Source organism: Cyrtonyx montezumae, unplaced genomic scaffold (assembly GCF_038088225.1).
Source record: "Cyrtonyx montezumae isolate F1298 unplaced genomic scaffold, pur_monq_1.0 scaffold_18, whole genome shotgun sequence".
Classification (NCBI taxonomy): Eukaryota; Metazoa; Chordata; class Aves; order Galliformes; family Odontophoridae; genus Cyrtonyx; species Cyrtonyx montezumae.
In genome coordinates, this window is record NW_027071914.1 from 15258811 (window position 1) to 15283687 (window position 24877).

Here is a 24877-nt window from a genome sequence, read left to right on the forward strand (position 1 = left end):
TGTTACAGTGGTACCTGTAGATTAACATTTACTAATGACTACTGCAAATAAGTATTTTCCAGATGAAACCAACTTCTGTTGCTTCTGAGGCAACGCTGAGCTGCATGTTCTATATGGGATTTGAGGGTTTTAATATGTATGTCATGCTGGCTGGAACTACAACAGAGGCAGCTGCTGGAAGGAAAAAAATAAGTCCTAATTCTTTACTATAAACATCCACTGTGATTTTAAAATCCAGGAAAAAAATCAGAACGTCCACATTTACAAAGACAAAACCATGCTTCTTTACAGCTTAAGGATATTTAGAACTTCTGTGAAACAGACACAAGGAGAGGTGCCACAGAGCTCCCCTAAATCCACAGTCACATTCTCCTCTGTGATTGATTACTTCCCTACCCAAAGGGAAACTAATGGAATACCTGTTTAATTCTTAAAAGACATTCAGGACTATATTACAGTATCAATATATGAATGTAAGACAGATTTAGTTGACAATATTCTACAGTTTGGTAAAATACAATCTCCCTAGAAAACAAAAGTTAACACACTATTACGGAAGCCTGGTGATCCAGCTCCTGTTTGCAACTCTGCCAATGGTTTGTAGCAGAACTTTAAGCCAAATAGTTCTGTTTCCCCATTTACAAAGTGGCAGCTACCAACACTCCTCTTCCTCATACAACTGAGGAACACAAATTAAAGCCTGCTGCAGCTGCAGAGATATCCACAGAGAAGACAGTTATATAATGGATTAACTTTTCTGTTTTGAAAAGTGCATGGTATAATGGGCATGTAGCAAAGGGGAAACCAGATAAAAATGGACCTTTTAAAAGAGATACAGAATGAGAGAAGAGTGTCTTGCACTGAGGTTATGTATTTAACAGTTTTACATGAAATATTTATATATAAAAACTTTGTTAAGTGCTTTTCTCCAATTTAAAAATCTAAAGAATTCAAAAATAAGGCATTCAATATTTGAAAAAGTACAGATTTACAAAATGTGTATATTCTGTCATGAAAACTCCACACCAACATTATACACTTGGAAAAAAAATACAAACAGGATATATTACAAATTTATGTAGCAATAACTTAGTTCATACCATGCAATAAGAAGTACGTTAATCAAGATACACAAGCTTTTAAGTTTCCTAAACTGGAGGGCTTAATTCTGTTTGCAAATGAGTTTTTATGCAAATTCTTAGAGCTGTGGCACTTGAAATTCTCGGTAGCCTTTCTATTGAGAGTTAAATTGTACATAATGATTACGAGGATGGACAGTAACAAAGCAGCTGTTACGAATCATTCCAACTTTGTTCGACAATAGCTGAAACTCTTTTCTCATATTCACGCTTGTTCTCCTGATAAAGCTGTGCTGCCTGACTGTTTGCTGGACTGTTGGGATTAGGTTCATCGAGCAGAGACTGGAAAAAGGCAAAAACAGAAAGTGAGACAGACCAACAACTTGTAAAACAATGGAAAATGTCATCTTCCACATCAAATGCTTCAGGAAGCAAGCATGACACAAAAGAGCCCACTTGAAAAACAGAACTCAATAAAACAAGTTAAAGCTAAGATTAGGCACCCCTGATAGAGCTGCTGAGCTCTCAATTATCCATTTTATGTGCAGTAATACTGTACACATTTTTTGGCTCCTTATCTCCTTACAAACCTAACAGGTACACAGCCATTGGTGCCAGTTTGCAGCATGACACCAAGAGACTGTGGGGCAATTACACCACTAATGCCATCCAGGGCTAAAGGTGTAAGCAACTTCTAAGAAACGCCACTCCAGAAATATAAAAGCATTCACACAGGAGAAGAAAATGTGTTGATCTTCAGTGTGCCACATCATTTCTACTTATTCCAAGTAAAGCAGATTCCTGCAGCACTTGAAGTGACAGATCAAGGCTTTGTGAAATGGTTTCTAATGTCACATTATACAAATGTTACACCTTGCTGCCCATCTTGACTAAAAAAATAGATAAAAAGGAAGCCAAGCCACTAACTTTTCTTGTGGAAATTGTCCAGTGGCCATCTGGTAGCTCAAAATCAGAAATTACATAGGTCAGCACTTTGATTTTATTTGATCTAAAAAGTTACTGCTTCACCTGCAGGAATTTGAAGTTTCCTGATAGAAGTTACCTGCCAGTTTTGTCACCGAGCTGTGTACTCTCCAAAAGAGTCTCCACAACAAAACAGAACAGTCTCCAAAACAAACAACATACTTAACTGCTAAAACAGATGACAGGTTACCTGAATTGAAGTTAAAATAGAGGAAACATCGTACGTCGGACTCCACCGATTCTGAAGGATATCTAAACATATGCTGCCATCTGCATAAACTGTGGGTACAGCACACACACCATTTACAGTCCATCATTTATCTCACACCTTGTTCATTAAATGCAGATCAAGCAAGAATTACTACATCAATTTGGCCTGTATTTAACAAACGCGTTGGGAAAGATCCTAGCAGCTATGGCTGACTACATATATATAATTTGATACCTGCTATTTTGAAGGAGGTGCATTACTCTGGAAGTAACAAAACACCTACAAGGAAATGAAGAAAGGTCCCAAAATTATGGCAATAGTACGGGAACTGGTAGACCCAGACTGAGCTGCTTGCTCCTCCTGTGTGCCTGGCCCAGACTCACAACATAATGCCTCTCAGCAGCAGAGACATTTGCTGCAGGCATGGGATGCACTGTGCCAGCTGAGGACCTGTCACCATGCACTGCACGGGGAAACTCTGCACTGTGTGTTCTCACACCAGGAAAGACACGAAGGCAGACAACAGAAAATACTGAAGTGTGCCTGAAATACAACTTCTGAATGCAAGAGCCTGTACGAAACTGAGATTTGTCATGCAAACTTGTACATGCTGTTTTTCTATCTTGTTCATCCCAGTAACAAAATATAATAAAACCAAAACAGTCAGAAGCATATTGGCTTGCTTGTTATGTGACAGATAAACATTTAGAGAGCGTTGCCTAAGAATACTGTCTAAGAAGCCACAGAAATGTAGTTAAAGCCAGCCTGTGTTCAAGGAGGGCCAAGCTACAGGAAATACTGACATTGGTTTATGCTTCAACTCTCAAATTGAATCTATAACCCTTTGTAACAGAGGGGACTGGAAAACAGAAAGGCATGGTTTATGTTTTCTGCATCCAGCAACTGGATAAAAGCTATGGAGAGCTGGAGTGAGGAGCACAGCACTCCACAGCTGCACTCCCACTGAGCTGGGGCAGCCCCTTCCCCTCTGCTTTTTCTGCACTTTCTCAGCTGCCTCCTGCTGTCAGTGCTGCTTAGCACAGGGAACCCCATGCAGGTTGGCTTGCCCGAGCTCTCACCAGACAGAAATAAGGAACGTTTGCTTGGATTCATGGTATGTCCACATGGACAGAAGTGCTGTTCAATGAAGGGGGCAGGAATCTGAAGCAGAATTGCCCCTTTAGGCCAACTTCAGTGCAGCTGTAGCTGAAAACACTTATAGATTTTGCTGCCATATTGATTGGAAAGAGACAGATAGCTGCTACTTAACAGCACCACAACTCTTAGTTCTTCCATGAAGCAGTTACTGCCTGAGACAACTGCTCAGCAGGCAGCAGTGCAGAGAGAGCAAACTGTTAAACACTGGAGCTGTGCAGAATACATGACCACACCATAATAGTTAGTAAGAATTACAGCTAAATAAAAATGATTTACTCACCATTCGGATGGAACATTTTTGATAAAAACCTAACAGTTGGAGGTTTGTTTGGATATTCTTCTGAAAATTCTATTACTAGTTTAAAAGTACCTGTCCAAACAAACATAAACACAGTCAGATGACCACCAACAAATACTGCCCCAGGAACAAGCAAGGTAAGTTAGTTCATGTGCTCCATAATCAATATTTCTTCCCACCATTATGCAAACAATCCACATTAAGTCTGCTTCCTTTTCACATATTTCAAGTGGCAACAGAACTACAGAACTAATAATTACTAATAGCAGTAAAAAGAGCAGCAGGAAGGTCCAAGATGGAGACTGACTGCACACTGGGGAAAGCAGCTAGATCCAGCATGGATCATCCCACTGCCTTCCTCCCTTTTCCTGTGACCAAACACGTCTGTTTTATGACTTCAGTGACTTTGAGGTGTTTCATTAGGAAGGCCTTGTGCTGCCAGCGAGAAAAAGGGGAATTTCATCAGCAGCAATCTCAGTCTTTGGAGCTCATGACTGATTCACTGAAAACCTTTATTACGGATCAGTGAATAACTTACTGTACTCCTCCAACCCAACACAGAAAAAAAAAAAACATCTGCTGCTGATTACTGCAATAACGCTATAATTATTAAGCTCATTATTCCTCATATGCCTAGGGGAGATTCATTACACATCAGCTTTCATGTTTATGTACAGATTTGGTATTCCCCCCCTCTCACTGTGTTCTATATTCAGAACAACTCAAGATTTTTCACCTGCTCTTAGTTAGAAGAACAGAGATGAATCAAATGTGCCACAAAGATAAAACCAGAAAAGCATCTTGCTGAGCATAGCTGCACAGCAGTGAAAACATCTGGCAGCAGCACACTAACTTCCCCCACTAAAAGCTGCAGTGTCCTGTGTCTAAACAAGCCTTGCTATAAGCACTGCTCCACAGCCTTACAACTATCAACCACTACAGTGAGACCCTGCTTACACAGAAATGCAGTATTTTCATAGCTAACTGGGCCTCACTCCCCTCACTTTTTGCTTGTTCGGACTGTTCCAACTTACATAATATCAGAGCAGAATGACATTAATACTGACAATATTCACAGGAATGACAGAAGTTAGCTGCTTACCATCTTCAAAAGGCGTCCCCTCTGGCCTGAAAGGTTTAAGAAACAAATTCCAGTTAACAATGACCATTACCTCTAAATGTTCACTTACTCTTTTCAAGACAGACATAGAGACAATCACACAAACATTTAGGGAAGCATCCAAAGGCAACCTCGGGGAGCTTTGTCACGTTCAGCAGACTTCTCCACAGTCCATCTGTCAGTCAGAATACCTGCTCCATTATCATCCCAAGCAATGTGCCACATTTCAAACTCGAGCTGAACTAATGAGGAGATTGCCAGTAAGCTGACTTCAGGTTTATGAAAGGCCACTGCCACAGCTCCTCTTCTGGAGGATACATAATGTAACTTCCTAGACAGAACCTGTATGTCATTCCAGCAGGAATCAATCCAAACACTGCCAATGCATCTGGATTCGATGGCCCAGAACATGTGGTGCTCTTATGTACCTTTAAAGAGCTAGCCTGCTTTTTCATAACCCAGCTACTATAAAACCTATTCTGTTTATTAAGCCACATGCAAACAGCATTAAAAAAAAGAATATATATTTTTTTCCCTAGACATTCTTTATTACCCCTGAAAACAGATTTTTTACTGTGACTGCACACTTGGCCATTTCTGTAAATTTCCAGACTCCACATTCACACACACACAAGGGATGTTACATACATTAAAAAAAGAACATTTCCCCTTCTCTTCCCCATAAAAAAGAAAGGGACTTCATACTGAGCAAAAACTCTTACCCAAATATAACTGCATTCCACTGCATTATATTATTCTCAGACGGTGCACCACTGACACCCACAGGAGGGTCTTCTTGCAATCTAGAAATTACAAATATAGAACAGTAAGCCTTACGTAAGTGAAATGCTTCCACCTGCAAGTGTGACTCAACAGTAAGACCCACTATTTTTAAAAATCTTTTCTCATTCTACATCAGTGAACAGATGAAGCACTAGGTGCAGATGAGCAGTATTCCACAAGGCAAACTACGAGGTAACACAGCCAGATTTGCTCTGGCATCGCACCAACGTGCTGTGACAGCACAGCAGGTTGAGGCAGGCACGTGGGGAGCACAGCACCGTAAGCAACGATGCTGGAAAGCACACAGCTGGGATTTGTAGTACCACCCAGATGGCTGTGAAGGAGCAGAGTGAGTAACTGCTGCTGGCTGTCAGAGAAAGAGAATGAGCCACAGATAGAAAGAGGAGCTGAGCACAGCACGACGATACTTACAGGACATACTTACCAGAACTAAGGGCACAGAACTGTCAGCTGAGCTTTTCCTGCATCCCTAAGTCTGTGCACAATGCAGCTAAATTTGGTGTAAGCCTGTTTTGGCTGGTGAGCTGACTGCTTCAGAAGGGAAGAGGGAGCAAGGGGAAACCTTTGTACTGTTCCCTGATACCAGCTCAACAAATGTAAATATTTGTCTGCAAAGCAATAGTGGAAGCATTTAAAATTCTTTTTAGTTCCTTAATCCTCAGACTAGGGAAAAGCACATGCTTACTGAAAGCTGCCAGACAAATACATACTCTAACTAAATAACAGGACCCACATTCCCTCTTTCTGCCCATTCTGGGTGTTTCTGCCACAGGATCACGTAAGACCCTGGAACATAAAACAGTAACTTCCCACACGACTGGGGACTGCCCAGGCAGATCCTCCTGTGACAGCTGCCATCCACTGCACACACCTGAATCATGCAAGAATACAGAAAGTGAAGTAACTGCCCTTGCTTCGAAGCAGTTGCTTACTGTTAACATGAGATCTGACCATGCAGCAGTATCATGTTAAGAGCAAACTCTCACTGAAAGCCCTACAGACCGAGGGACAAACTCTAACTCAACTCCAGTGCCTATGTGCATACTGACTTAGGGCTGAGCCACACACTGCAGTGATGCCTGCACGTCTGCCCCCGACACAGTGAGCTACAGCTGCTCGTGTACACGGACACCAGCAGTGACACTGCCCGCAGAGCCAGGCTGGCAGCTGGGCTCTGCCTGCTTGCAATCCAGATCCCCCGCCGACTGTGTTTACATCCTTGCTCTCTGAGCACATGCAGTCCAGACAGCTTAATTTGAACAGCATAAACCACCTACTATTTTGGTCAGGGAGAGCAGGAATGTGATTTCTTCCATGCCAGACTGCACGCTGGTAATAATGCCTGAGCACTTTGCCTGATAAACATTATCAGGAGGATGGCTTTGGGTTTTAGAGCAACTTCAAAAGCTCATGTGCACCCTACTGCCAAAACATCCAACGACATACAAGCTGTGGCAAGGGCTGCACACCAGGCTGCTCCAAACAGGGCCTGGAAGTCACTAAGAATTAGGGAAGATATAGTAAAGTAAGCCCTTTCCTAACAGTACTTACACGGAGGAAAAGTAACGTTGGTCTGTTGGTTTCATTAGATGATACAACTCACTGCTCCCTCCCCACTACCCCTGGTAACTATAATATGCAAAAGGAGTTTATATTTAACCACGTGAATCAGAGCTCACAGCACTGCCTGCTTTTTCAGCGTGAGGTAAACACAAGGCTAAACAAAAATGTAACTGGGGGGGAAGGAGGAAAGGAAAAAAACGACGTGAGAAAGTTGTCTATGTTCTGGGGTATTAAAGCAGTGCAATAGCTGATAAACAGAAGGGAGCGGGTGCCACGTTTCGCTCTGCTCGCTCTTCCGTGACTTCAAAGAACTCTCCGCCTCCAATTTCAGGCTTATCAAGCCAGTCCCTCCGAGATTACAAAATCACAACAAGAAACCACCGTCTCATCGCTGTCTAGAAACACTGCTCAGCGCTTCACCCCGAGCAAACCGCTCACTTTTGGGCACCCGCACAGCCCAATAAAATAAAGCAAGTCCGCCGCAGGACCGCGGCAGCACAGCCCGCCGGGCACGGCTCCGGGCGCTGGGCACGGCAGCCGCTCCCCGCTGCGCTTTCGGGTGTGGGTACAACAGCTCGGCTGTGAGCCCCGACCCGAGCTGACTCACCTCCAGCCGAGGAGGAAATCACAGCCAACTGCGACGTTTAAGAGAGGTAACAACAAAGCCCCGCACCCAATCGCGACCGCGTTCACGCGTGGGTCTGGGGGTCCCGGAGCCCACGGCTCGGCACTCGGAAGCCGTTCCCACGGCACTTCGCGTCCGCGACACAGCACCGCTCTGGATGGACGAGCTCGGGCAGAACCGCATGCGCACAGAAACATTAAAAGGGCATTTCGTTTTGCTTACATGCGGAGAACGAAGCGCCCGCTAATTGCGGCACTCCATAATTAGAACCCCCCCCCTCCCCCCCGTGTTTGCGCTCGCCCCGCACGGGGTCCGCCCGAAGTGCAGCGCAGCCGCGGCTTTCACCTCAGGCGCCCTCGGGGGGGGATGGGAGGAAACGGGCCCGAGCACAGCGGCCCCGGGGAGCTCCGCACCGCGCCCGGTAAAGCTCTGCGCCGCCCCGCGGAGCGCCTCGGACCGCCGGGACCGCGGGAGCGGACGCCCGGAGGCGCCGGGGGAGGGGCACGCGGAGGCCCCGACGGTCCGGAGCGGCAGCGAGGCCGTCCCAGCGCTGCCCTCGGAGCGGCCCCGGCCCCGCACCGCCGCTCACCTCTTGAAGTCGCGCATCAGCCTGCGCCGCGCCGGGGTAGACATGATCGCGGCGGAGCACCGTGCCCCGGCCGCAGCACCGCCTCCCGCACAAACAACCCGCAATGGCGTCTCCCTCCGCGCCGGGCGGGGCCGGCAGACGTCGAGAGGCGGGGAGAAGCGGGGAGGGAGGGAACGCTCGGCACGGCACGGCCCGCCCCTCCGCGGCCGGGGGTGGTCCGCGACGCTGCACGGTCGGAGGGGGAGCGGTCGAGGGACGGAGCGCGGCGCGGGCACTCGCCCCGCAATGAGGGCTTGGTACTGCGCCGTGAGCTCCCGTCGTTGTTGTGGGGTGGTTTGTTGTTTTAGAGGTGTCTGTAAGGGGTCTGTGACCATCACGAGATTTATCGCGGAGAGCGTCAGTCAGCCCCGCTCTCCCTCTCTGTGCAGGTCAACGCTGCCTGGAAATCCCATCAGCCCATTCTGAAACCCCACATGGCTCAGGAATTGTTGCAGCAAAACCAACAGCATTTTCCCTCTGCTAACACTGGGGGTGAGCAAAAGGAACAAAAAGGTCACAACAACTTCCTCAAAGCTTTTCTCCTCCACCGCTTTACTGAATGCAGGCACCAGCCAAGCCCTTACTACCAAGTCCTTCCTCTTCAATTTCTCGGGAAGAAACCTGCTGCAGGATGCTCTGAGCTGACTGTGTGCAGGCATCCGGTGCTCACTGCAGGGAACACTGATGCTCAGCCCTCTGCCAGGCAGCACAGCAGGCTCAGACACAGTCACGGCCCTCAGGACAGCCTCACACACGTTGGCATTATCTGACTCCAAGCTTTCTCATCAGTCCCACCTGGTAGTCAAGCAGGTGTGGCTGGTTACTTCCAGGAAATTGAAAGCCTCCATTTCCCCCCTCTGAAGAACCAGCTTATTTCTGTTCTGCTGATTGTATGGCAATTGGGTTTTAAGATCCTATTAACTATAACCCAAACTGTTTTCAAAAACCTGGCTCAGCTGTAACAACAAGGGCTCTACCCTTGGTGGATTAATGCATCTCAAAACAAAACCTGTGGTAAATAAAAACTTCAGATGTACATCTGAAGTTTATTATTACCTGTATTTCCCCACTTAATGAATTTAAACGCATTGCCACCGTTACTGTTAAACTGAAAATGTTTGAACTAAAACAACTGAAATCAGTACTGAAGTCAGTACGGTACTTGTAACTCAACAGATTTCAAAGCCAGATGGAAACAGCTTCAGATGTGACCTTCTCACGCAGTGCCTGGAGGGCACACAGCCATCAGTTATCCACTGGGACAGCTCTTCAGACAACTGGAAAAAAAACCTTGCAGCATTCAGTCTAGAACATGAGTAACACCTTCATGTCATAAACCTCTTAAGTAGTCCATTAATAGTTGAAAAAAGCCTCTCATCAGAAGCTTCTTTCTAGTTGTTGGCGATTCCTTTTTTAACAGGAAGAGAATATTTGATAAAGGATTACACTAAACAGGAAGGCAGCACTTTGCAGCAGTCATTCTATTTTAATCTTCAGCAAACTGAAGCAGTTCTCAAGTACCTTGGTCCCTTCATCAAAGGAAGAGCTTGGGAAGTAGGAACGAAGCAAGCTGCCTGCTTTGGTGTTGGTGGGAGCGCTCCATGCTCCCAGGAACTTCATGATCACTTCCAGGTCACCCTCCTTCACACTCCCCCATCCCCCAGGAGCAGCTGCCCGGGTTCCCATCAGCCAAACCAGGACTCCCAGAGCAGATGGGTAAGCCAGGCCACCGGCTGGATGCTGCTCGCGTTGTCTGTGCAGCAGCAGCTGCCAGGAGGCCGCAGCCATCTCCTTTCACCAAAGCACTCACGAACACGGGTGAGCACGGTGCGGGCACTGCCCCAACCCTGCAAAGAAACAGCGCGTGGAGCTCCTCAACCCGTTTTGCTATTCTGACAGCAAACCACTGACCTCAATTACCGAACCCAATTACTCTTTAAATGAACTCCAGTAAACCGCGCACTCTGTTACCCGAGGGCACACCACCGACCCGAGAAGGGAACCCCGAGCCCGAACCTTCCTCCTCCTCCTCCTCGGGCTCAGCGCTCCCGCACGTTCCGCTCTGTGCCCGCACGGCGGCGCCGCTCCTGTTGAGCACGGACCGCCCCGACGCAGCCGCGCCGTCGCAGGGCGCGCCGCCCGTTGCCATGGCAGCGCCGCCCGCCTCGCTCCCTGCCGTCCTTCCTTCCTTCCTTCCCTCCTTCCCTCCTTCCTTCCGCTTAGAAGTGGTGTTTAGTGATGGCACTGCAGGCGTGCGTGAGTGCTGGCTCCTGGCTGTCATGGTCTGTGCTCAGAGCTGAGTTGACAGCCCCGGGCTGCGGAGACCTTTGGGGCAGTGCAGTGAGGGCAGCCCTGGGGCGTTATTCCTCTTAATACATCCATCTGTGTATAACTACATGCTTACAGAACTGTTCGTGCCTCAAAAGCACTGTCCTCCTACGAGCAGCGGGATGTCACGGGCCAGGCGTGGGAGAGCAAGCACAAGGACAGGATTCGGGAAATTAGAAAAAGCTCTTATCAGCCTTAGTTAGAGAAATAGCATTTCTACAGCTTCTGATTTCTTTTTGCTTTTCCTTTTTTGTTAAAGGGAAAGGGCTCAGAAATCAGAGCTGCACCACGAGCACAGTACCTGGCAACTCACGGGCTGCTCTGCACGAAGCAGCCTGAGCGATTTGTTCTATATACGTTGGTGCCAAATGAAAACGGAAACCTAAAGCAAGTTTCAAATCTGGGGAGAAAGTTTGGGTGTGGACAAAAACAGTCCGTGCTTAAAGCAAACAGTGGAAGAACACACGTCAGTTTTTGCCCATTACCAACCACCCTGGCCATGGGCTGCTGCCACGGTGCACACTGCTGTCCCACAGCACTTCCCCGCGTGGCACACGCGAGCTGTGTGTGCTCCCTGGCTGTGCCATGCAGTGGAGGAAAGCAGGGCTGGCTGAAAGGCCGCCTCTCGTTCTCCTTTACTCCAGAGGTCGGCCCTGCTGCCCCAGGCAGCCCCAGTCAGCTGTGGCTGACATCACTTGGCTTTGGCTCACTTCCCAGGATACTCAGTGCACATTGGCCACAAAAGGGGTGGTGTATTTGTCATACCAGTGCTGTGCTGTCCTCAAACAGATGAGGGATTATCTACGAGCAGCTCCTTGCAGAGATATTTCAGCACTACACACCACAGAATCACACTGAATCACAGGACTGTGTGTGCTGGGAGGAGCTCTGCAGCTCCACCAGACCAGCCCCCTTGGAGCAGGCTTTGTGCAGCAGGTTGCACAGGAAAGCACCCAGCCAGGTTGGGATCCCTGCACAGAAGGAGCCTCCACCACCCCTCCTGGCAGCTCACAGCAGCATGCTGCCACCCTCAGAGTGAACTTCTCTCTTGTGATGGTGCAGTGAGCTCTCCCTTCTGAGTTCAGTGGGAACATTTGAGCTTAGACATATTTCCACGGATTTTCTTCAAGAACTTTGGTCTGGGCATGTACCACATTGGAATTTCCCCAAGCCACAGAAACCATCTCTAAATTAACTGAACTCCTGCAAAGTAGGAGACGTAGAACAGTAAGGTGTCATTAGGCTGCTGGCTTATCCATTCAGCCTCTGTGCTGTGTGCCCAGCCTACATCCCCACTATGTAGTAATGGGATGCAGTGTCTCTCCCTGAGCTTTGCTCCAGGAGTTACCTGGAGACATGCAGGAGGATGAATTTCATTCTGTTATGTTTACATGGGCAGGGAGATTTGGGGTACAAGAAATGTATACATTCAGGAGCACCTGATTGAGATTTCATGGCTGGTGCTAATTTTGTAACACACTGAACGTGACCAGAAGACAACAGTTTAGTTTTTCACAATGCATTATTTTTTCCTATTAGCAGAGCTGAAGGTGTGAATGCTTTTTTGTGCAGTACTCTGATTAATCTGCTAAATGGCACTTCCTACGAGAAATGCCATTCTGTTACAGCCCATATGAGTAGTTCAGCCAGCTTAATTGGGAATGTCCACACATATGGCACATCAGAGATGGATAATTAGAGAAGCTGGGATTTTCAGAAGTGCCAAAGAGATTCGGGAGCATAAGTGCCAGTCCACTGTGTCATAAGCATTTCAGTCAGTTAATTGACATTCACTGATGTTATAATTACCACATTCACTGAAATGCAGTTAGAGATGCTAATGGTTTGAAAAAAAATGTTCTGTTCAGACACTGAATCGTTTCCCCTGGTGTCAGTGGGAACAGAAATAGATTTGGGTTTTGCCATATCCATTAAGAAAAATAAAAAATCCAATGGGCAATTTCCTGTCATAAAAAGATTTGAGAGAGAGCAGATGGAGGAAGATTAATGCAATTGTGATGCACTTTCTCTTTTTACTAGCTTGTTCTTTTCACTTTTATGAGCACATCTAAAGTGTACTCTTCCACATAGAAAGTTTATTCATTAGGTCTTAAAATAAATGATAAAGATCTCATCCTCAGATCCATAGTGCTAGTGGTGATACTAGGCATCACTATTAACCTGTTAAAGCCACAAAACCTTGAACAAAAAATACAAAGTACTTGTTTAGTACATACCAGCAAAGCCTTCACCAGCAGGCTTTTCTGATGCACTCTTTCACTGACCATAGCAAGGGCTGCTGCTTCAGAGAAATGAAGGACCTCATTCATTCATGGGGTCAGGGGAAATTAAAGACTGGCAGCCAAGATTTCCTTCAGTGCTGAACTGCAGCACTTGCAGAAAGGCTGCTGTGCTGCTCAGAGGGGAGGGCACAACAGTTTGATTCTGTCTGTTCTCTTGTGCCCTTTAAAATCCCTCATATCCCAGTGAGAAATCCATCTGAGCTCTGAAGTCATTTCTCTTGTTGGTGCTACATTGACTGAGTTGCAGATACATTTTGAGAAGGTGTCAAGTTGGAACAATTGTGCTTTTTACTTGAAATGTAGGTTTGAACTGAACTGTATGAGAGAGAGAAAAAACGCTATTATGCTGTGTGGATTCCCCAGAAGTCTTTTTAACCCTTCAAAATCCTGTCACAAACATTTAGAGAACTTTTTGCAGGACTGATATTTTGTCTTAGTTGTGTTTATTTGGGTTTCTTTTAGGAGAAATGACACACAGCATGAAGGGACACTACAAGGTGACTCACTTCAGAACTGGCTGCCATTAGAAAGCTGTAGCAGCTGAAAACAAAAATGGAAATTGATGGACAGAGAATAGTCTCTCAGAATTATGACAAGATTCTTTTGGTTCTGGAAGCTAATCGGGTACTAACCCATCTATTTAAGCCACTTGATTTATTTTAAGTTAGAAGAGCCTGTTTTTCATCTGAATGGTGAAGGGAAAGAAGCAGAGACTCTCAGAAAATGCTTCAGATCATTCTACTTAAGCAAGAACTGAACACTTAAATCAGACGTTCTGAATTGCTGAAGGATGAATGCCTCTGCTGGTATAGGGCTCCTACCCTTCTCACCTGCACCTTTTCATTTAATAAGCACCACTGTGGGAACTTCAGTCTTTTCTTGTGCGTGTGAAGCTTAAAAGGAAGAGCAGCATAAATAAATGCAATCTGGAAATTGAGATGTTGGGACAATTGGCTCTAGAGAGAAAGGGGCAGCTGAAGAAATCTTGAGTCGAAGTATCATTGTCACAGCTGCTCTGATAGTCCATTCACAACCCATCTAACAAAGTAGAAGAGTATTTTGGGATAGTCTGCAGCCAGCAGACTGCTCCAAAAGGGAATATTTTCTCCAGCATAATTAAGTAAAGCTCTGGGGCCCTTACCTACCCTAGAACTGGGAACTAAAATAACAAGTCACCTTCCATCAGCACCCTGTACCAATTCAGTAAGATGTGCCAAAAAAGAGTGAACTAGGTTACGTAGCAATAGGAGAAGCTCAGACATCCCAGATGGAAATCTGAGTGGAAAGGCAAAATAAATAAATAAATAAATAAAAATTAAGCAGAGAACAGAAACTGAACAGCACTAGATGAAAATTCCTTATAACCTAGCAATGTGAACTTTTGAAATGAACAGATATAAGTCCATAACTATGCACACATTTATAAACGAGTGACTCCTATGGACAGCAAACCGATGTTGGTTTGTTTCTGTAGGTGGTAACACACAGCATTGCTCACATGAAGGCATACTGTCTGTAAAATTACCTTCCCGACATTTAATGGCTCACTAGGACCCGCACTGCCCCGTGCTCAGCCGGCCAGCAGGTGTGGCTATAGAGCCTGCTCCTGCCCCTGAAACAGCGCGGTGTCTTTTGGCAGGCAGTGAATAGATGAGGACGTAATCACTGTGAACATTATAAGGATATAATAATACTACAAGCTTACTTTCAGCATCAGAAACCCCAAGGCATGTTCAGAAGCCATAGCTGTAAACACAACTGCTACATATGTGGGAGTCCTTCCTACTTGTAATAGCACTCAGTAAATAAGTGGGCTCGTAGAAATTTCCTGAACTGGAACAGCCAAAATGATTATTTTTAGTTCAGGTTTAATGTCTTATCGTTTTAAGGGAAACCAGTTGCCACGTGAAAAATATTACATACAGCTTGAACAGAAGTAATTTTCTTCTGTGCAAGACATCAAACCTGTTTTTACAGATAATGGTTCCACAGCAATTTCTGCTTTTTAGGTTTTCCAGCCTCAGCATCATTAACAAAAGTAAAAGGTAATGTACAAAAAAAGTTAGAAGGAATATCTTAACTAAAAGCTATGTTCAGCATACTTCAAAATTCCTGTGAGAAAATGCTAGTTAGTAATCCACCACTGCCCATGAAACACCTTTTCTCCTAAAAAATAATTGTAAGCTGTACCCTGGTGAGCAGGATGACAGACATGAAAGATTTAACAACATTTATTTAGCATTATTTATTATTAAATATCTAGTATTCAAATATTCACTGTGTATTACCTATTTAGAATTCACAGAGTCTAATTCTGTGTATGTTTATTCTGTATAATTAGAAGCCACTTCTAGCTTTGGCTGTAGCCTTTTATCCTAAAAACTAAACACGTTTCATCTACAAGAGTTCTGTAACTTTATTTGAAAGCTGTTTGAAAACAAATATTCCTTACAGGTTGATTAATGTCTTGATGGTTTTTTGTTGTTGTTTGGTTGGGGGTTTTTTGGTTTGTTTTTCTTGTGTGCAGTGCTGATGCATGCAGCTCAAAGTCATGTTGTTTGCTTCCAGTCCCACATCTTTCCCTAAGCTGTGCTGGTGGAACAGTATGTGGGACTGCACAGTGAACCCGGTCAAGGACTTGATCTTGACTAAAATAACCTGACCAAAGATGGGTATTTTGAACTTGGATCCTCTTCCTGCACAACAGCCTCACAAAGGCTTGGTATGGGTCCAAAAGTAGCCTACAAAGGGAAAAGGGGCACAGGGAAAAGAGCATCTGCTGAAACCAGGACAGTGTACTCATAAAACTGCAGTTGTGTCTTCACACAATGAAACACCAATGACTTTGGCTTGTTCACTATCTAGTGGGGAAAAAAAACAAGTGGTTTCACAGCAATAATACTGCACTCATGTTCTAATTAAGTTTCTCCAATATTTATGTCTGAATTAATTCAATGCACTGTGACCTAATGACATATTACAGAAATCAGTATACATACATAACATATGAGGAATCTGAACAGTAGTGAAAGATCTGCATACAAGTGTGCACTAGCTATTTAAATTCAGTAATTGCAATACAAAATCTTGAAATCTGGGCAGAATTTTACATAACATTGAAATGGAACAAAAAAAGTCATACCATTAAAGTTAGGGCACATCATAATTTCTTCTTATTTAATCTCACATTTCGTGTTATATTAAAATATAAGAATTGTGTTGGTTTTGCTCTCTGGCCTGACTTGCTGCCAGCCTGTCTGTGCAGGAGCAATGCCCACACTGTGGCAGGATTAATGAAGAGCAAACTGACAGAAACAAACAGGAACCACTCTGAGTTATCTAGGATTCACTGTATGCAGCACACACACAGGTGTGAGAAAAACCATACTGTCCCTCTGAAGAAAGCAGTTTTACTGTAGTTAAACCTTACATGACATCACCCATGTGTAATAAACAGTTAGGATGCTTCACAAATTTGTATTTATGAAGTGTATATGCAGCATATAGCTATTCCTTACCAGCACTAAGCTAGTTTTTCACCATGCCTTGAGCTCAAATTCTGGGACAATTATAAGAGATTAAATTGAGATTTAGATGCTAGGCTATTTTTAAAATCTCTTATTCTACTAATGCGTTTTCCCATATAATCCTATCTAAAAATTATTTTGAGGGCTCAGAATAAGTAGGGAAATGGGGGCTTAACATGACCAAATCCATAAAAAGCCTAGATGAGCTACAGGTTTGAGTTGGAACTGAGAAAAGCAGATTTCATTCACTGCATCTCAGCTTGGAAGGTGGGACAGAATTCCTGGAAGATCTCAGAAAGAAAAGCATTACCTCTGAGGCTCCAAGATAAGATGAGAAATGCAGACAGAGCTAGCAAATTCTTCGAGAACAAAAAATAAAATAGATTTTATTTAAAGTGGCAAACTGGATCTGACAGTAGCCTAGAAGACATCTGGATCATGTTCCTTCCTTGCTGTGCTGTTGGCTGAAGTGATTTGGGATGAATGAAGTAATCCTACTGCTGAACATGTCAGAGACCTCATCTGTGAAATGGCACTGACTTCTGGAAAGCCTGCTGAGAGCTACTGATGGGAAATGCTAGCTAGGATTGGTATTAAAATGTGATGTTTTCCCCACAAAAGAATATTTGAATTCTTTTAGAACCACACAGAAAAAGAAAGTTTTAAAAGGGTAGTCAGAGAAGAGATGATAATCAAATGACCTCTGCTGTTAAATGCTACACAAGAGATTCTTGCACACACGGACCAACCATGCAGCACTTTTGTTTTTGTCATTAGTTCCTGTGATTTTTGTTTGCTTGTTTTTCTGCAGAAGAGAAAATAACAGAAAGATTGCATATAAATGATTGTTTAAAGGCATGCCATGGTTGCTCAACTTCTGAGATATTTCTTCCATGTGAAAGGACTGATTTTAAGAAACAGAGGCTGAGTTAGACAAAGAGTACCTTACATCAAGCATTATTCTGCAGTGCTGCAAAGAGATTTCCTCCCATACTGGTTTATTTTCCATTCTTCATTTGCAAACACTGTACCAGGAAGCTTCATCACGTTCAAGAGTATATTTAGTATTTGAATGATGAAAATTTGAAAAGCTGTGATCTCAGTAAAGGCTCAACATGTGCACTTAACAATTGCATTATTATTTCAGTAAGTCTTAGAAGCAAATGCAGCATTACTGAAGATGGAAACAATTTTGTTGATATCATTGGTGTTGAACACACGTAAACCAGAATGAAACATAAATGTCCACATAATCCCCTGTGACCTCTCAGTTATCTGCACACAGCACAACAGTGATTTCACAGATTACAGTGAAGAGAAGAATAACTCCATGGCATGTGTGCTCGTCCCTTTAACTTTCTTATTCAGTAATCACTGAGATAGATTAATTTGCAGTGTACTTTAGTGGCAGTAAGAGTTGAAGCAGAAATACCTTCGCCCATTGTGAGTCCACGTGTTCTTGGCAGTGCTGCTTTCCGTGGGCATTTCATCCCTGCCATAGTGTTTGATTAACAGAGGAAAAGTCAGTGCATGCAGAAGGTGATGTATTGGGTGCTAACCATGGCAGAGTTGTACAGGACATACTTTGTATCTAAAGCTGGAGCTTGCTAGAACAAAGAATGACTAGTACAAAACAATTGCTGCAACTTTCCATGGATTAGAAGACATTTCAGTAATAATACACAAGATCCCAAAAATGTAGCGAAAAATATTCACTCAAATATTTATATCTGAGTATAAATATTTTTTTAGATTTAGGAAAGCTTAGCACTGTCCACTGTTGCTTAGCCTCTGCTCAGACTTTGCCTATCTTAATCTCAGTAACTAGAAATAATGAAATGAAAAATTCTCTTGTCTGAATGTTTGAAACTGGTTGCCATCCAGAGAGTAGCGACTTGATTCCTGAATCTGACAAAACATTCCCTGATTTCTAAGAGCATCGATGTTTGATCTGCTTTAACTGCTTTAACTCTACCACATCAAACCCAACTCTATTTCTTAACGCCAGGCCAGCTGTTAATATCTACTCTTTTCTAAACGTATGCAATCAGGGCACAGTGTGCCCCTTTGGTGTTACATAAAACCCACAGGTGTACTGTCAAAAAAGGGTTCACTGTAGGGTGGCATTGGAAACACGCTGGCATGAAGAAACACCCTCTTTAACTGAGCTGGTCATATGATTGGTATTTGGCAGAGACTCATGGCATGACTCAGTGAAATCTTTTAACAGTGAAGCTTCTCATATAGTAAACATTCCCAAGCACTAGGCTCTATAGTTTTATTTCACTGAAGCAAAATCCTATTATATTAAAGTATAATGTGGAAACATTCTCTGTTTTAGTTTAATGAATACAGCTCTTTAAGTCTGTGCCATCTGTTCCACCCTTTAATTACAAAAACAAAAAAGAACATTCACAATCTCATCACAGAAAGAAGACTAGAAGTGATTTGGATACACAGGTAAGTATTATACCCTGACTGCTAGCACCTGCTACATACACAGTTTCACTTGATAGTAAAGCTGTGCTTTGCTTTTATCATCCCTGTTTTAAGTACAGGCACTGGTAGTTTCAAGTGAACACATGGTTATTCATTCCTTCACCTGAAAATCTTACTGTCCTGTGTAGTGGTTTTCATTTTAGAGATAACTGCTTTTCAGGATAAGTGAATTTATCTTTGTGCTTGCAAGCCATTGCACACTTACAGCCTTCTGGGGCAAAAGATGGTAGAGAAGAACCATCAGTAAAAAGACATGTTACACTACTCTTTGCCAGCAGCTGTTTGTTGGTGGGTTTTTTTACGTCATAGGCTCTCCTTTCTAGAAGGAATATAGACATGCATTTCTTCTGGATGATCACGTAGAAAACATTTACATTTAAAACATAGGAACAAAAGGTAAGCATATGCATTCAGCGGTGCTGCCCAAACATTTGTTCATTTGTATCATTTATAGACATAAGAAAATAATGTTTGTTCACCAAGTAGTCACAAATTTCCTCTTATGGATAATTTACACTTCCAAGAAAGTGCATTTCAGTTTAAGAAAAACAAAAACTAATAAACAAAACCAATCAGCAAAATCTGTAATAGTTTCTGTAAGACCTCACAGAAGGGGAAGTGAGAATTGATACGAGAGACATCTTCTGTCTCCTGATCCACCAGCCCACAGTGCCTCCTGCTATACTGGTTTCATAGTACAGAGTAAGAGCAAGAGTTATTTTCTGGAGCACAGAAGCGTATTAAGTAGTCACATGAAACCAGAAGAACTTGTTGTGAAAGAAGTCAGCCCTATCTCAAGGCTACTGTAACGTACACAATTTTATTGTGGAAATTCTTTCACTTGGTATATTACCTACACATGAATAATTCTTGTTCTATTTCGGTACGTTTGCCTGCTGCAAACACTGGACACTGTCAAAAAATCAGAACAGTAGCAGCTGAACCAGTTAAGTTGTTTGGACTGCTAGATGTACAAATATGAATCACCTTCCTTTGTAATAGATGCCATTTTTTAAGGGAGGTGTAACTATACCCAGGACACAGAGAGCCCTGTATGCAAAGGTACAGTGAGGGGCAGTATCTAGAAACAGCTGCAACACGAGATGATAGATTACACACAGTTATGCTGCTGAGACTGGTTTATATTATAATTTTGGTGACCTGGATCTCTGTGTATCACAGTAGCAAGTAAGGCTATTACTAGCTTCTGCTTTCAAACATGAAACTGACAGCTTTTGGATGAACTTACTGCCTATGAAGAAACTCAGAAATTCAGCTAACACAGCTCAAGAGCAGCACGAACTTGGGAAGACCAGGCCTGGAAGCTTCCAGGATTTGTTGGCTTGGATGTCCACCAGCTGCATGTTTGCAGCACCTGTACAACAGACATGCAACAAAATGTAATAGACACGTGTACTCTGAGGTTAACAAGAGGAGGGTGCCTATTTCATTACTGAACATACTCGACAGTTACCTCTAACAGTGTATCTATCAAAGCCAAAATGAGATGTTTGGTCACTAAGATTCCAATTCCAGACAAAATGAGGAGAGTTCTGGTGTTATCAGCTACAAGTTGTACCAGAGATTAACAAGACAGTTCACAGTCAATTCTTGTTCTTTGGTTAGATGAGAGAATTTTATTTAGCCAAATTTCTAACAGTGTATTTGTTACCCACATTATACACAGCTTTAGAGAGAAAAGCTTCTGAAGTTAGAATGGCGTTCCCAGATCTTATGAGGTGTTGTGGAGATCACTAAATCCCACAGACCAAGGATGAAAAAGGGGAAGAAAGGAAGTGATGCACGGGAAAAAGGATAAAGGAGAAGAGCAGCAATCAGGAAGAAAAATGCTGACTTCGATGGAATATAAATACGTCAATTAAGGATGGAGGTTACAACAAGCAAAGAAATAGGAGATTAAGTAAAATGTATTACCTAAAAAGAAGAGATCATGGTTTGCTGTTAAAGTTATCACTGGGGGAACTGGGAAATCTGGTGCACATGAAGGGAGATATCTTGTGTTCTCAGGATTGAAAACTGCACTTTACAGTCATTTTTTACCTTTCCCAAGTCATGGGAATTTGATGGAGATGGTGATGAGGTAAGGTGAAGGAAGGTGGCCCACCTCAGGGCTGCAAGGGTAAACACTTCTAGCTAGGAAAACTGGAAACAGTACTTCATGTAAGAACACAGAGCTAGTAATGAAGAAACTCAGGTTTATCAAGTGTAGCTTCATCTACCTGGGGATATTCCCTATCCAAGTGATTTACCATTGTTATTTCATTTTGCATGTTTATATATTTACCCTTATTGCACACACAAATATTTTGACTGGCAGCGAGATGGCATGACTAGGAGTTTCTGCTTGGGCAATATAGGATTATGAAGAATGCTTATGCTAAGGACTAAGAGGTGCTGACAACACATGATTTTACAGTGCCAAACCTGAGTCAGTCTGTGCACGTTTGTTTTCATGAATATTAAACTGGTTCTCAAAATTTCTTTGAAAAAGAAGATATATTCTATCCATGCTTTGCATAACGCAGCTACAGTAGTGCAAATAATTTCAGGTTACTGTAGTATGTTCTTCAACCCAACCCTTAAAATAAGGCTTTTGGTAAGAACATAGTTATGTAAGGCTGCAACAAGATTTGGAATTATAATTATTATCCATTTGTCACCTATTTTTAACATCTAAAATGGAAGGCACAGAAATTCTTAATGATAATATTCAAAGAGTGAAGCACAGCAGTGAATCTATCACAATGAAATCTGATTCAGCATTAGGTTAAAATAAGCTCAGGTTATTATTTGTAACTAGCTATCACTAATAATACACTTGTTAACCCCAGTGAAACAATATCAGGGTCTAAGAATAAATGTTCCAATGCTGTGAATATAACACAGTTCTCCCTTGTCCTTTAGCACATACACAAATAGATTTCAAAAGAAATTTTCCCTCCTCTGTCTCTCTCTTCAAAGCAAGTATTTAAAGCAGCAGCCAGGACACTGCGCTGCTGAGAACTGACGCTGAGCTGAGTGGCAAGGTGGTAGTTTAGCAAGGCACCTTCAGCACACTGTGTGTGCCTGTTTTGTCACGCAAGACACCTGTGGTATCTTCAAAACCACACAGATATAATATTAATGTGCTTCTGGAAGTCATGGGTACAATTCTCCCCAGCTGGGTTCATGCTTCCTACACTACAGCGCAATGGCAGTGCTGTGAAAAAGACATATACTTACTTACCTGGAAGGAAAGAGGGGGAGGAATAGCTCACATTTTCTTGCTCCGATCCTTTCTGCAGTTGTTACAGTTTAATTCTCCAGTTGCTTGAGCCAGATGAAGGTCAGTAGGGTAGTCACTGTTACGTAGCATTAACTGAAGAGTAAAAATCTGAGAGATGAAGAAAAGAAGAAAGAAGAATTGGCTGTAATGCAGAGAATCTCTCTTGTTCACTCAAATAAATAGGCTACAAAATGACTGTACTGGGTAGGTTTGCCTGTCTCAAATGTAACTGGTGGACAGAAAAAGAATCACAGGATAAAGAGTCCTTTCTGCTCACTGAACTGCATTGTGTGCTTCTTCCCCATTATCACAGTACTTTGCAAGAGCACAGTTAAAGAGCAGAAATGTTACGACAGGCACAAGTAAGACGTCTCAGAGAGTTTAAGCTTAACATTCTCAGATCTGCAGGTCGGGTACTCAGCTCTCCTGGATTCCAAAGGCATTTAGGAGAATTGTAGCCTCATTCCAAAAAAAACCAATCCTCGTTACAAACCTGAGGACTCCTGAACTACATTAGCTATTAAGTGCCTTCTTTTGGATTAGTTTCCACATTTTTCCATAAGTCTATGCACCAAGATGAGGAGAGAAAACACATCCTGCAGAGGCTTTATTACTAATTCAGTCGTCACATCGTGTGTGAGATCTCACAGAAACAAGCAGAGCAATCTACGATGTTGCAACTTGTGGAAAAAAAACAACACAAACACCTCTTACAAGTCCTACATTTTTTGGATTCCTAAAGCCAATCATTTAATAGGCAGATACTGTAGTTGCTCCACAGTATCCTGGCACAAGAAGCAAAGATACAACAATAAAAAGCTTGATTCACACTATCCCCATGACAACTGATTGCATGTATTAATAACGTGTTGTGTCCCTGAGTGCTTAAACATAGTTCATGGAAATAAAAGACTCAGGAGAAGGACATCTTTCCCAAACAAAGGACTTGCGATGTGAGCTGATCTGAGCACCACAGGAGCATCACAACGCCTCAAGTCTTCCGGGAGAAACTTAGCAGGGCACTTCACAGATGTTTACATTATTGGTTTCAAAGGAAGGAGTTGGGCACGTGCCCAGCTATCTACTGAACTTGATTCTAAATGCTTCAGTCACGTTTGGCAGCTCAGTTAACTACTGTCCCCTCGCGGGGCTGAAACTGTGCCTTTGTCTATCTGGCAACAATCGCGAAGTGTCTGTCCCAGCAGCGGTAGTATTTGCAAAGTGCTCGAAAGATTTCAGCACATTACGATGACGTGCGGCGTTTTCAGAAGCGAGGAAGAGCAGCAGATGTGGCTTCAGTAGTGGAAACACAGCGGAAAGCATGCAAAGCTCCGGAACTTCTTCAGCTTTGCAAAATATTAAACATCTAGTATTCATGAATTGGCAACCTTTCCCTAAGTCTTGTGACTATGAACTATCTGTATTTATTGATTTGAAAGTGTAATTTTCAGTTGCTCTGTAACTTTTTCTTCTAATAAGACCATACACACTTTCTGTGCACCAGAGAGAACTCTCAACTAGCAAATTTCAAGTAATACGTTTTGTGATATGAGATGATGAGCATTTCTCTCTTTACAGAAACCATTTAATGGAAGTCTTAAATTTAAGGGTGGTACTAGTGATTTTGTCATGTACTATTTGGGCTCTGCACTGAGTCAAACATAAGGAAGTCCTATTTGCTCATGCTGACGTAACAAATATCTGACATAAACAGATATAAACTTTTATCTGCTTCTCATCTTTTGTGACCATTCTGCTAAGAATCACAAAGCTTATCTCACAGAAGGGGACTAACAAGACAAAGAATGAACCGTATTTTGTCTTGGGAAGAGACAAAATGTCTGAACACAAGATGTGTATTTCTGGCCTAATCTGATCAGGAAAGCCCCCAGAGGCAGATGACTTCTACAGTGAAGCATCAACTTCTACATTCTTCGGTGACAAAACCATACCCATTAACCCAAGAAGTTAACCCTAGATTATAACCAAGAGATACCACCTTTAGATAATCTAGCATAGTATTCTAATTCTGCATTTAACACTGAAACACCATAGCAACAGACCCTTCAGATATGCACGGGCAGGTAATTTAGATCTAGTCAAATATTCACATAGAGATAAATATGAAGAAACCTAATTTACATGTTGCTTACTCTACAATGGCCAATTGAAACTATGTCCCATTTGTTGTATGATGCCTCGCAATATAAATCCGTGTAGTTCAAACACTAACTGATGACTTTTACTGTGAAGGACATGTTGATGTTCCTGCAGTAACTGACAAAGTGATTGCAACTGTTAACATACGTGTGAATGAATCTGAGGCTCATTTCAGACTGTCACAGTATTAGTTCACACTATTATAGATGGTTCTGCAAAAAAAAAAAACCCAAAAAGTTGAATACTCTACCAACCTGATGTGTGTGAGCACAGGTGCAGCCAGTTTCAGTAGTAAACCCATCTG

General features: G+C 43.1%; 1 protein-coding gene and 1 long non-coding RNA gene across 4 annotated transcripts; one reads left to right on the forward strand and one right to left on the reverse strand.

Annotated features, from left to right (window-relative positions):
* Window positions 1–1183: 1183 nt before the first annotated feature.
* UBE2B (ubiquitin conjugating enzyme E2 B) lies at window positions 1184–8553 on the reverse strand. Its single transcript, XM_065734892.1, has 6 exons — window positions 8432–8553; window positions 5573–5653; window positions 4833–4858; window positions 3713–3802; window positions 2254–2342; window positions 1184–1421 (listed from the first exon to the last, which is right to left on the reverse strand). Exons 1-6 carry the CDS (start codon window positions 8473–8475, stop codon window positions 1293–1295), a joined length of 459 nt encoding a protein of 152 aa, XP_065590964.1. The 5' UTR covers window positions 8476–8553; the 3' UTR covers window positions 1184–1292.
* LOC136047622 (uncharacterized) lies at window positions 7810–23912 on the forward strand. Of its 3 annotated transcripts, none has more exons than XR_010622108.1 (3): window positions 7810–7870; window positions 18970–19088; window positions 20815–22101. It is a non-coding gene; the product is annotated as an uncharacterized LOC136047622 (long non-coding RNA). The 3 variants fall into 3 exon arrangements; XR_010622106.1 differs by lacking the exon at window positions 7810–7870 and adding an exon at window positions 22727–23912 and having other exon boundaries at window positions 17720–19088; window positions 20815–21048; XR_010622107.1 differs by lacking the exon at window positions 7810–7870 and adding an exon at window positions 22110–22657 and having other exon boundaries at window positions 17720–19088; window positions 20815–21048.
* The last annotated feature ends 965 nt before the right edge of the window (window positions 23913–24877 follow it).

Bases quoted from the DNA above. Each gene is read 5' to 3' on its own strand.
- UBE2B (XM_065734892.1), bottom strand. From the start codon at position 8,475: ATGTCTACCCCGGCGCGGCGCAGGCTGATGCGCGACTTCAAGAG. The intron at 3,803-4,832 runs GTAAGCAGCTAA...TTGTTTGGACAG, and splicing joins GGGGACGCCTTTTGAAGATG to GTACTTTTAAACTAGTAATA. The intron at 1,422-2,253 runs GTAACCTGTCAT...GCCTTTTTCCAG, and splicing joins CTATTTTAACTTCAATTCAG to TCTCTGCTCGATGAACCTAA.